The 12822-nt window shown below is 48.4% G+C and overlaps 1 protein-coding gene across 10 annotated transcripts in view; it reads right to left on the reverse strand.

Moving 5' to 3' along the window:
- Nucleotides 1-12822, reverse strand: part of stxbp5l (syntaxin binding protein 5-like) — a 235034-nt gene that overhangs the window by 49593 nt on the left and 172619 nt on the right. For all 10 annotated transcript variants that reach the window (XM_036958794.1, XM_036958792.1, XM_036958790.1 and 7 more), the window contains exons 7-11: nt 8944-9027; nt 6383-6506; nt 4755-4830; nt 1012-1172; nt 345-417 (exon numbers count right to left, since the gene is read on the reverse strand). In XM_036958794.1, the coding sequence (XP_036814689.1) occupies nt 345-417; nt 1012-1172; nt 4755-4830; nt 6383-6506; nt 8944-9027 (518 nt within the window). The remainder of the gene's footprint in view (nt 1-344; nt 418-1011; nt 1173-4754; nt 4831-6382; nt 6507-8943; nt 9028-12822) is intronic.

A 12822-nucleotide genomic window follows, 5' to 3' on the forward strand; every position in this document is an offset into this window, starting at 1 on the left:
TTTAATGGCCATCTGTGACCCTCTCTCTTAATCAGCCAATGGAATGTGCCGATAGTGTGTCTATGTTTAAATCCATTGATGCTGTTTGGGACTCTTATAGCTGTTACGTGGTGTTAGAGGGCTGTTACCCCTCCTGTCACATCGAGTCACATCAGGAGGTGACAGTCTGCTCCCCTCTGGACCACAGCAGGACACCTCACTGCAGGAAGGTGTGTGTGTGTGTGTGTGTGTGTGTGTGTGTGTGTGTGTGTGTGTGTGTGTGTGTGTGTGTGTGTGTGTGTGTGTGTGTGTGTGTGTGTGTGTGTGTGTGTGTGTGTGTGTGTGTGTGTGTGTGCCGTACATACTTGCTCTGTGTCAGATCCACCACGATGAAGTCCTTTTCTAAAAGCACAACCACTGCATAAGGATCCTGGACCTCTGTAGACAGTCACATAGATACGCAGAGTAGTGAATTACATTCATACACAGAACCAATAGATGTAGTGGACACAGAGAACGTAATACTGTGGAAATCCTTCACTCCAATACTTCAAATAGAAATGTAAATATATGAATGGGTACGTGTGTGTGCGCGAGCGTGTGTACTTTGTACTGAAGTCCCTGTTCCTCTGCTCTCCCAGGTATGTGACAGAGAGAGAGCAGATATAGTAATTTAAGGTCTCACAGAGGCACTCATTACCATCACACCTTTGACTCAAATTAGACTAATTATCATGGGGAGAGAGAGAGAAAGAGAGAGAGAGAGAGAGAGACAGAGAGTAAGAGTCAGCAAGTGAGTGAAAGAGAGAGGGCCAGTGAAAGAGAGAGGGCCAGTGAGAGAGCGAGAGAGAGAGAGCGAGAGAGAGCGAGAGAGAGAGAGAGAGAGAGAGAGAGAGAGAGAGAGAGAGAGAGAGAGTCAAAAACAGCACGTCCAGAAACTGGAGCAGGGGGGGGGGGGGGGGGGGGGGGCTTTTACTCCATCTTTCAAACCCAACCTACTGACCTCCACCCTCCCCCCATCCCTTCGCTCACCGTTGGAATATGGGGTGTCACAGAGTACTAGGAACTCTACGATAGGGTGGTCCATCTCCAGCACTGTGATGGCCTTGCCGTGCATGATGGTCAGGGTGGGCCTCCTTCCACCGGACTTGTCATATGACAGACCCCCAGAGAAGATGACATAGGGCTCACTGCTGTGGAAACAAAGACAAACAGGTCTTAAGGACTGACATTATTGTGATCATATGTCAATATCATGACGGAGTGTCGCTATGGAATCCAGGAAATATTCCATGTCGGTATAACATAGGATGATTGGTCACACAATAGACGGACAGTAAACTGTCATGGATGAGCATGAAAAACATCATGTCCTGTTTATGACAGACAGCCGATGGTTCGCTGACACACCATCCAAGCTAAGCCTTCCCAACAAATTTAACCATGAGACTACGAGAAACATCACAGTGTCTAAAAGAAGTGAAAGATTTAATCAGACCTACAGTATGGTGCCCTTCCTTCCCACAGGGCTGCTTGGCATAATTCTTCCTGTCTGTCTCAGTGAGTCCACGGGAACAGAGAGAGACAGTTAGCCCACAGCCCACAGAATGACTGTGAATGTGTTTGTCTGGTCTGGGCCAGACTAACACAACCGCTCAAGGGCACAGCGGTCATCAGAGACAACCACCCACGGTCATAACAGGCGTCATTATCAGACACAATCCACCCACGGTCATGATGACCGTCAGAGACAACCACCCACGGACCTGACGGTCACACCGGTCATCAAACACAAGCACACACGGTCTCACGGTCACAATGACCATCGGACACAACCACCGGCGGTCCTCCAGATCAGACACAACCACAAACCGTCACGGTCACAAAGACCATCAGAAACAACCACCCACGGCCACGGTCACAATGACCATCAGACACAAACCACCCACGGTCACAATGACCAGCAGACACAAACCACCCACAGTCACAATGACCATCAGAAACAACCACCCAGGTCACAATGACCATCAGATACAAACCACCCACGGTCACAATGACCATCAGACACAACCACCGGCGGTCCTCCAGATCAGACACAACCACAAACCATCATGGTCACAAAGACCATCAGACACAAACCACCCACGGTCACAATGACCATCAGACACAAACCACCCACGGTAACAATGACCATCAGACACAACCACCGACGGTCCTCCAGATCAGACACAACCACAAACCGTCACGGTCACAAAGACCATCAGACACAAACCACCCACGGTCACAATGGCCATTAGATAACAACTGCCCCCCCCCCCGTCAAAGTCAGGGTCATGGCCGTGAGTAACAAGAGCGTCGTGCTGTTTTCTCTCAGCGTTACAAAGCGTGGTCACACCCTGAAACGCACAGTCTAAAGTGTTGTCTCAGTCTCAGTGGTGCACCTGGGATTCCTTTGCTTGTCAATCTAGCTCTTTAATACACAACTTCACACAACTACAACTATATGATTACAAGCCTCCATTGTAATTGACGAACCACTGAAGGGAGAAATATAAAGAGATAATTAGGAACAATCATGCATTCCAAACAGTCAACACAGAGCATCAAGCCAAGAGGGAATTCTGCTTCAGAGGCACCTATCAATCCCATGTCTGGAGATGAAACAGCTCACTGTATTTGTAATACTTTTCTGATATGATAGAATATCAGCGGATGACTCAGACCTATCTGGAGCTCATTCATACCAGGTTTCAAGCTCGGAACAAAATAATCTCTGGCAAGTAAAACACATGAAATTGACAAATTAATTTGCACTCAAGGGGAACTGCTATTGGTATTATGAGTTAGGCAGAGTTCTATGTTTCAGCCAATGGTGCCATTTCTTCCCACAAGGATGCTGGGAGTATTTACTCCTGTCTCGCTCAATGAGTCAGAAGGATCAGGGAGAGACAGTTAGCCCACAGAGTGACTGTGAATGTGTTAGTCTGGTCTGGGCCAGCCCTGGGACAAACTGACTGCCTGCAGAGTGACTGTGAATGTGTTAGTCCACAGTCACGAAGGGCACGACGGTCATCAGACACAACCACCCACAGTCACGACGGTCATCAGACACAACCACCCACAGTCACGACGGTCATCAGACACAACCGCCCACAGTCACAACGGGCACGACGGTCATCAGACACAACCGCCCACAGTCACGACGGTCATCAGACACAATCACCCACAGTCACGACGGTCATCAGACACAATCACCCACAGTCACAACGGTCATCAGACACAACCACCCACAGTCACGATGGGCATCAAACACAATCACCCACAGTCACGATGGGCATCAGACACAATCACCCACAGTCACGATGGGCATCAGACACAATCACCCACAGTCACGACGGTCATCAGACACAACCACCCACAGTCACGACGGGCACGACGGTCATCAGACACAACCGCCCACAGTCACGACGGTCATCAGACACAACCACCCACAGTCACGACGGTCATCAGACACAACCACCCACAGTCACGACGGTCATCAGACACAACCACCCACAGTCACGACGGTCATCAGACACAACCACCCACAGTCACGACGGGCATGACGGGCATCAAACACAACCACCCACAGTCACGATGGGCATCAGACACAATCACCCACAGTCACGACGGTCATCAGACACAACCACCCACAGTCACGACGGGCATGACGGGCATCAGACACAACCGCCCACAGTCACGATGGGCATCAGACACAACCGCCCACAGTCACGACGGGCATCAGACACAACCGCCCACAGTCACGACGGTCATCAGACACAACCGCCCACAGTCACGACGGTCATCAGACACAACCGCCCACAGTCACAACGGGCACGACGGTCATCAGACACAACCGCCCACAGTCACGACGGGCATCAGACACAACCGCCCACAGTCACAACGGGCACGACGGTCATCAGACACAACCGACCCCTGTCAAAGTCAGGGTCATAGCAGTGAGTAACAAGAGCGTTGTGCTGTTTTCTCTCAGCGTTACAAAGCGTGGTCACACCCTGAAACGCACAGTCTAAAGTGTTGTCTCAGTCTCAGTGGTGCACCTGGGCTTTCTTTGCTTGTCAATCTAGATCTTTAATACACAACTTCACACAACTGCAACTATATGATTACAAGCCTCCATTGTAATTGACGAACCACTGAAGGGAGAAATAGGAAGAGATAATTAGGAACAATCATGCATTCCAAACAGTCAACACAGAGCATCAAGCCAAGAGGGAATTCTGCTTCAGAGGCACCTATCAATCCCATGTCTGGAGATGAAACGCTTCTTAACAGCTCCCTGGTAAAGGCTCCCTGTATTTTGTACTGTTTTCTGTGATTGAAAGCCAGCGTGTGACTCAGACCTATCTGGAGCTCGTTCATACCAGGTTTCACTTCTGAACAACACGCTGTGATCAAAATAGTTTTTGGCAAATACAAACATCGGAAACTTGACAAATACATTTTTCACTACAGGGGAACTGCTCTTGGCAATAATTTGAAATATCATAGGGAAAATGTCTCTATTTGAGGGTAAATGGAATAGAAAGCAACAACCTTTATGAAAATCCCGCTGCCTGAAAAGTGGTTGTGGCAAAGACATTTCATTTTACAGAACACAAGGCAGCTTCGCCTGGCACTAGAGTACCATGTTGGTTCGTACAGCACAGGGTGGGATGGAGGGATCTGGGGTCTGTTGGGTAGGTGTATGAGATGAAGAGAGGCAGAGTATTCACCTGTTCCTGGAGGTCTTGTATTCCACCTTGAGGATGGGCTTACACGACTCTTTTCTCCCGTCCTTTAGTATCTTCCCTGGGGGAGACAAAAAAAGGGGAAGCCATGTTGGGCACATCAACAAAATAAGTCAGTTATGTTGTTTTTAATCCTCATATCATTAGCTAGTTATTACTTTGTTGTCCAAGCTTCTTCACCACCATCTCTCTTCAAATCCAACTGCAATTGGAAATGGATTCAAGTGTCCCGTGTGAATTTAAGTATGCTTCCTCAAACTCTCTCTCTTTCTCTTCTCTCGGAAGACCTGAGCCCTAGGACCATGCCTCAGGACTACCTGTCTTGATGACTAACTCTCTCTTTAACTCTCTCTCTAACTCTGAATGATCGCCTATGAAAAGCCAACTGACATTTACTCCTGAGGTGCTGACCTGTTGCACCCTCTACAACCACTGTGATTATTATTATTTGACCCTGCTGGTCATCTATGAACACTTGAACATCTTGGCCATGTACTGTTACAATCTCCACCCGGCACAGCCTGAAGAGGACTAGACACGGTGCTTCTACATCTGCATTGCTTGCTGTTTGGGGTTTTAGGCTGGGTTTCTGTATAGGACTTTGTGACATCAGCTGATGTAAAAAGGGCTTTATAAATACATTTGATTGATTGATTGATGTCAGAATGATCCAACACCAGGCCTATACACAGCTCAAAGTGATGTCTGACTGATCCAACACCAGGCCTATACACAGCTCAAAGTGATGTCTGACTGATCCAACACCAGGCCTAAACTAAATTCACATGGCAGGATAACGATGTACAGTATATTTCAGCCAATCGTGCCCTTCCTTCACATAGTGCTGCTTGGCAAAATCCTTCCTGTCTGTCTCAGTGAGTCTGCCAGAACAGAGAGAGATAGTTTGCCCACATCCCACAGAATGACTGTGTATGTGTTCGTCTGGTCTGGGCCACCCACAGGCACGGCGGTCATCAGAGACAACCACCCATGGCCACGACGGGCATCACGATCATACACAAACCACCCACAGCCATGAAGACGATCAGACTAACACAGCTATGGTCCTGATAGACAGATCTTTGGTCCTCTATTCCGTCCCTATTACTCATCCCCAGTGTGACAGGCAGTCAGATAGACAGACACGGTGTGTCCTTCTTGAGTGTCTGGTGGAGTCTTTCATGAGGAAAGTCACAGGGTCAAACTGTACCGCCTACACACAGACCACGCCGACACAGCGTCAGAGAGCCAAGGCCGTGGCAGAAACGTAGAGCTTGCTCATTGCAATCAGAGCTCCTCAAAGAGTATTCAGCGAACATCTGACCTGATGAGGCACTTATTCATCTGCTGGGTGGCGGAGTGTACGCTCAGGACTTTGGAAAATCTACGGACTCACCAAGTCACTGTAACGTGTCTTGACGTTACCGGCAGCAAAGGTTCATGATTTAAAGCACTATCAATCGATGCCATGTGTTTTCGCTCGTGTCTAGATCCGCAAATCCATCTACATCGCAAACGTCCCCTTAATGACCACCGCATGTGCTGTGTCTTTACCACGTTGGGGTCAGGGCTGTAGGGTCTTAGGTCAGAGGTTATGTGTGTGTGTGCCTCACCGTGAGGGTAGGTGATCTGAATGGGCCTGGCTGTGTTTCTCAGGTTCCACATAGTCAGGCTGCCATCTGAGTGGCTGCACATGAACTGTTTCCCCTCGTGATGCCAGCTCACAGAATGGATAGCCTGGAGAGAGAGGTACAGGGTATAGGGAGGGATGGAGAAACAGAGAGAGAGGTAAAGGGTATAGGGAACGAGGGAGACACAGAGAGAGAGGTAAAGGGTATAGGGAAGGAGGGAGACACAGAGAGAGAGGTAAAGGGTATAGGGAAGGAGGGAGACACAGAGAGAGAGGTAAAGGGTATAGGGAAGGAGGGAGACACAGAGAGAGAGGTAAAGGGTATAGGGAAGGAGGGAGACACAGAGAGAGAGGTAAAGGGTATAGGGAAGGAGGGAGACACAGAGAGAGGTAAAGGGTATAGGGAAGGAGGGAGGGTAACGTGGAAAGAGGAAGACACAGAGATAGAGGTAAAGGGTATAGGGAAGGAGGGAGGGTAACGTGGAAGGAGGGAGAAACAGAGAGAGAGGTAAAGGGTATAGGGAAGGAGGGAGGGTAATGTGGAAAGAGAAACAGAGAGAGAGGTAAAGGGTATAGGGAAGGAGGGAGGGTAACGTGGAAAGAGAAACAGAGAGAGAGGTAAAGGGTATAGGGAAGGAGGGAGGGTAACGTGGAAAGAGAAACAGAGAGAAAGCGAGACAGATATTACAGTTACTGATCAAAGAAATAGGTTGTCACTTCTATTATCATTCCCTTCCCATTACAGTTATTGATCCAAATAAATAAATCGGTGACGATTATTCCCTCACTCTTTGCACAGTATAAAAAAAAATCCCCCTGCCCCAGATTCTAAACGTTTTCGTCCTCTCACCAAGTTCCTGTTAACGTATGTACGCCCTACTGCTGGGAGTACTCCTATTGGTTTGACTTGGTAGGACAAAATGGTAAGGATACAACTGTCCAATGTAAACTGTGCCCAGGCAAGGATCAACTCTCCACTGCTATAAACACAACTCCCAATCTCTTGAATCATCTGCAAAAGCAATACACAAACACAAAACTCGTAGAAAAAAGACCCCCCAGACCTGACCACCGCTGCTGAAAATGACTGTAGGCCTACCTCATCCAAACAACCCAGGCTCGATTTGGATCGTTCAGGAGGACAGGCTGTAACCGAGAAACTGCTGAACAAGCTTATAGCTGGGTTTGCTGTAAGGAAATGCTGCCCTTATCCAAGGTAGAATCCACCTCTTTTCAGACAGACAGACAAAATGCCGGTGACAGTTGACGTTGAGTGAGGACACGCAACATTTTGGGTTGTAACGCAAAAGTAATGTAACAAGTAGTGTAATGAATCACTTTTCCTAGGGAATAGTCAGTAAAATGATAATAGGTAATATATCACTTTTTGGGGGGAAGTAACAACACCAACGTGAGGATAGGAATGCAGTCCTTCAACCACAGTTAACCTAGCAGCTAAAACCAATGAGTGCTGTCCCTCAACTAACCTGGTGTTAAATGAGAGAGGACACTACTAGAACTGGACTGATTAGAACCGTGAGAGGGATCAGTAGCACAAACTACGCACAGAACCGGAGAGCTCCGGGAAATCAACGGGAGGAGAAAGAAAGGAAATTGACAGGTGTAGATGTTGCTTGCTTGTGATATTAAAGGAGCCAGAAATGACTTGGGAGAATTCATGAGCCAGTTAATCGAACTGCACTAATGAAAAACTATAGGTTTCAGCAGAGAGCTCCTCTACCAGCCTTTGTAATGGGGTTTGCTTTTTATTCCCGGCGAGTGAGTGATAGATATACGGTGTATATATATATATATATAAAGAGGGAGTGTTGTAAAATCTGAAGCCGCTCCAATGCATCGGCCTCTTCTGTGATGAGCATCGGCTCCGAGCCGAGAGCTGTGTGATATCTGGAGCGCTGTGTGATATCTGGAGCGCTGTGTGATATCTGGAGCGCTGCTATTTATCCTCCCGTTCCTCTCTTCTCCCGGGCTCGCGTCGGGAGCGTCACACAAAGAGCCTTCCTTAATGAATCATGGCAGAGTGAGAGCTCCTTTTGTCCTACGCGCGCTCGGCTTTTGTCTAGGCTGCCATGGCGATGCCTCTCCCCTTGTCATGTTCTAAATCGTCTACGATGGTGAGGCCCTAGCAACGTGGAGGCACCGGAGACGGGCATCCATCATGCATCACACTGGGTAATTAAGACTGACAGACCTGTTCTAATGACACCTCTTTAGAAATAAGGGGAGGAAGGTAGAGGTTTAACTGATGCCTGAAGGGCGAGTAGGGGCATATAGGTTACAAATCATGTACACTGTCAATGTTTAATCAGATAGGGCCCTTACGTCATCCCTGATTGTGTGACCTTACGTAAACACACTTTTACGGGACTCTTAATGAACCCTAAGAAAGCATCCATGTAAAAGAAGCTCCCACACGGTCTTTGTAAACCTTACATCAGACAGTCCATGTGGGTGAAATCACTTGTTCAGCTGTCTGCTAGTGGGATGGAGAGATAGAGAGAGAGAATGAAAGATAGTACTCGCCTCATCGTAGTAGATTCTGAAGTCAACCTTCTTGGCTCGGAGGTCCCATTGGACTACTGTTCCACTCTCAAACCCTATCAGCAACTGTGGAGGAGGTAGAGGGGGGAAGACAGGTAGAGGGAGGGGATACAGGTAGAGGGAGGGGAGATAGGTAGAAGGGAGGGGAGACAGGTATAAGGAAGGAAGACAGGGAGAGGGAGGGGAGACAGGTAGAGGGGGGAAGACAGGTAGAGGGGGGAAGACAGGTAGAGGGTGGGGAGAAAGGTAGAGGGGGAAGACAGGTAGAGGGAGGGGAGACAGGTAGAGGGAGACAGGTAGAGGGTGGGGAGACAGGTAGAGGGAGGGGAGACAGGTAGAGGGAGGGGAGACAGGTAGAGGGAAGGGAGACAGGTAGAGGGAGGGGAGACAGGTAGAAGGGGGAAGACAGGTAGAGAGAGGGGAGACAGGTAGAGGGAGGGGAGACAGGTAGAGGGAGGGGAGACAGGTAGAGGGAAGGGAGACAGGTAGAGGGAGGGGAGACAGGTAGAAGGGGGAAGACAGGTAGAGAGAGGGGAGACAGGTAGAGGGAGAGGAGACAGGTAGAAGGGGGAAGACAGGTAGAGAGAGGGGAGACAGGTAGAGGGAGGGGAGACAGGTAGAGGGAGGGGAGACAGGTAGAGGGAGGGGAGACAGGTAGAGGGAGGGAAGACAGGTAGAGGGAGGGGAGACAGGTAGAGGGGAGGAGACAGGTAGAGGGAGGGGAGACAGGTAGAGGGAGGGGAGACAGGTAGAGGGGAGGAGACAGGTAGAGGGAGCGAAGACAGGTAGAGGGAGCGAAGACAGGTAGAAAGGGGGAAGACAGGTAGAGGGGGGAAGACAGGTTGAGGGAGGGAAGACAGGTAGAGGGGGGACGACAGGTAGAGGGAGGGAAGACAAATAGAGGGTGGGAAGACAGGTAGAGGGAGGGAAGACAGGTAGAGGGAGGGAAGACAAATAGAGGGTGGGAAGACAGGTAGAGAGAGGGAAGACAGGTAGAGAGAGGGAAAACAGGTAGAGGGAGGGAAGACAGGTAGAGAGGGGGGAGACAGGTAGAGAGAGGGAAGACAGGTAGAGAGAGGGAAGACAGGTAGAGGGAGGGAAGACAGGTAGAGGGAGGGAAGACAGGTAGAGAGAGGGAAGACAGGTAGAGGGAGGGAAGACAGGTAGAGGGAGGGAAGACAGGTAGAGGGAGGGAAGACAGGTAGAGGGAGGGAAAACAGGTAGAGGGAGGGAAGACAGGTAGAGGGGGGAAGACAGGTAGAGGGGGAAGACAGGTAGAGGGAGGGAAGACAGGTAGAGGGAGGGAAGACAGGTAGAGGGAGGGGAGACAAATAGAGGGAGGAGGATAAAGAACAGGGAGAGAATTCGAGAGAGGGAAGACAGGATCAAATCATTGAACATTGAAATAAGAGTCTTATAGACTTGAACTTGTCTCAGTAAACAGAAACTTTTCAGACGTAGTGGCCTCTGGCTTGTAGCTCCAGTGGCCGTGGTTCTCTCCCTGTGGGAGATGTGATTAGAAGGATTGGAAGGGATGATCTTCACCATGAGTGTTCCACTCAGCACACAACCAATCTGCTCCCTCTGCCTGTCTCTCTCCGGCTAGCTCTTATCCCTGTGTGTGATTTATAGAGGATTTACTTTTTGGGGAGGAGGACTGGGAGACGTCTGAAGGGTTTAGGAGAGGATGGGATATGGGCATATATATATAGAGAGAGAGGGGGAGAAGAAGAGTGGCCTTTGTCAGCAAAAAATCTAAAATCCACTGGCTCTGCAGTTTTTGATTAATGTGAAACAGCACATACACGAGGTTCACAGGGATATGCCAAGACGCTGGTCGTGTCCAAATACCCGTACTAGCGTTCAACATATTAGGTATTTTGGGTATGTGAAAAAATTAAATGTCATAATAAGTTAATAAACAAGATGTCACATTCATTTGGGCTTTTTATACAGGAGAATTCACGGCATACTACTGAGGAGGAAAGTCATCTTTCCAGGCCCACGTCGGTCTGACAACAGCTGATAATTAGCCGAGGGGACACGCCACGGCGAAATGAAGGAACGGCGGGAATCAACGCAATTTGCGGCTTAGACGAGGTGACCGAGTGTGCCGATATTCTTTGCTTACTGCATTTTCACTAAACAGTACGTTGTAAATAGTATGTATTATTAACCCTGCAGAGAAAATACAGAAGTCTACTTACACACCCACAGAGATGAAAATATACACACCCCCAGGATGAGAGAGAGAGATAGACAACACAGACCCACGCACGGAATGACGAATACACACAACCAGAGTAAAAAAGTAGGATGCACAAAGATGCACACACACCCCACTAAGTACACCTTAAGAGAGTGGCGCGGAGGGTAATGGCAGTGTCACACAGTGAGACAGACAGAGCAGAAGAGGTGACGCAGCCTGGAAGAGAGGAGTATTTAAAGGAGGGGATCCTCTGGGGAGGGGAGGAGGAGACAGGTCCCTGTAGGGAGGAGAGGAGACACTGTGAAAGCACAGATCACACACTGTGGAATGGAGAGCAGGTGGGGTGGAAAACAGCCTGTCTTCACTCTGCCACTCATGGGCCACACGCACGCACACACACACACACACGCGCCCGCGTTCACATGCATACCTGCCTCAATTCCTACCACATAACACTGCGTTACTGCCAATTCACCCAAAACGGCCAGTCTTTCTATCTCAGCACATACATCACCTTGATTTGCTCCAGAAAGTAGTTTGATACTGCTGAAAAAGGTTACCTCCTCCTCACAGGGGACACCAGTGAACATACTGTGGGTAGGCAACATACAGTTGAAGTCGGAAGTTTACATACACTTATGTTGGATTCATTAAAATTTGTTTTTCAACCACTCCACAAATGTCTTGTTATTAACAAACTATAGTTAGGACATCTACTTTGTGCATGTACTTTTTCCAACAATTGTTTACAGACAGATTATTTAACTTATAATTCACTGTATCATAATTCCAGTGGGTCAGAAGTTCACATACACTAAGCTGACTGTGCCTTTAAACAGCTTGGAAAATTCCAGAAAATGATGTCATGGCATTAGATGCTTCTGACAGGCTAATTGACACAATTTGAGTCAATTGGAGGTGTACCTGTGGATGTATTTCAAGGCCTTCCTTCAAACTCAGTGCCTCTTTGCTTGACATCATGTGAAAATCAAAAGAAATCAGCCAAGACCTCAGAAAAAAACTTGTAGACCTCCACAAGTCTGGTTCATCCTTGGGAGCAATTTCCAAACGCCTGAAGGTACCACGTTCATCTGTACAAATAATAGTACGCAAGTATAAACACCATGGGACCACTCAGCCGTCATACCACTCAGGATGGAGACACGTTCCGTCTCCTAGAGATGAATGTACTTTGGTGCGAAAAGTGCAAATCAATCCCAGAACAACAGCAAAAGTGAATCTTGTGAAGATGCTGGAGCAAACAGGTACAAAAGTATCTCTATCCACAGTGAAACAAGTCCTATATCGACATAACCTGAAAGGCCGCTCAGCAAGGAAGAAGCCACTGCTCCAAAACCGCCATAAAAAAGCCAGAGTACCGTTTGTAACTGCACATGGGGACAAAGATCATACTTTTTGGAGAAATGTCCTCTGGTCTGATGAAACAAAAATAGAACAGTTTGGCCATAATGACCATCATTATGTTAGGAGGAAAAAGGGGGAGGCTTGCAAGCCGAAGAACACCTTCCCAACAGTGAAGCACGGGGGTGGCATCATTATGTGTTGGGGTGCTTTGATGCAGGAGGGACTGGTGCATTTCACAAAATAGATGGCATCATGAGGGAGGAAAATTACGTGGATATATTAAAGCA

Source organism: Oncorhynchus mykiss, chromosome 22 (assembly GCF_013265735.2).
Source record: "Oncorhynchus mykiss isolate Arlee chromosome 22, USDA_OmykA_1.1, whole genome shotgun sequence".
Taxonomy (NCBI): Eukaryota; Metazoa; Chordata; class Actinopteri; order Salmoniformes; family Salmonidae; genus Oncorhynchus; species Oncorhynchus mykiss.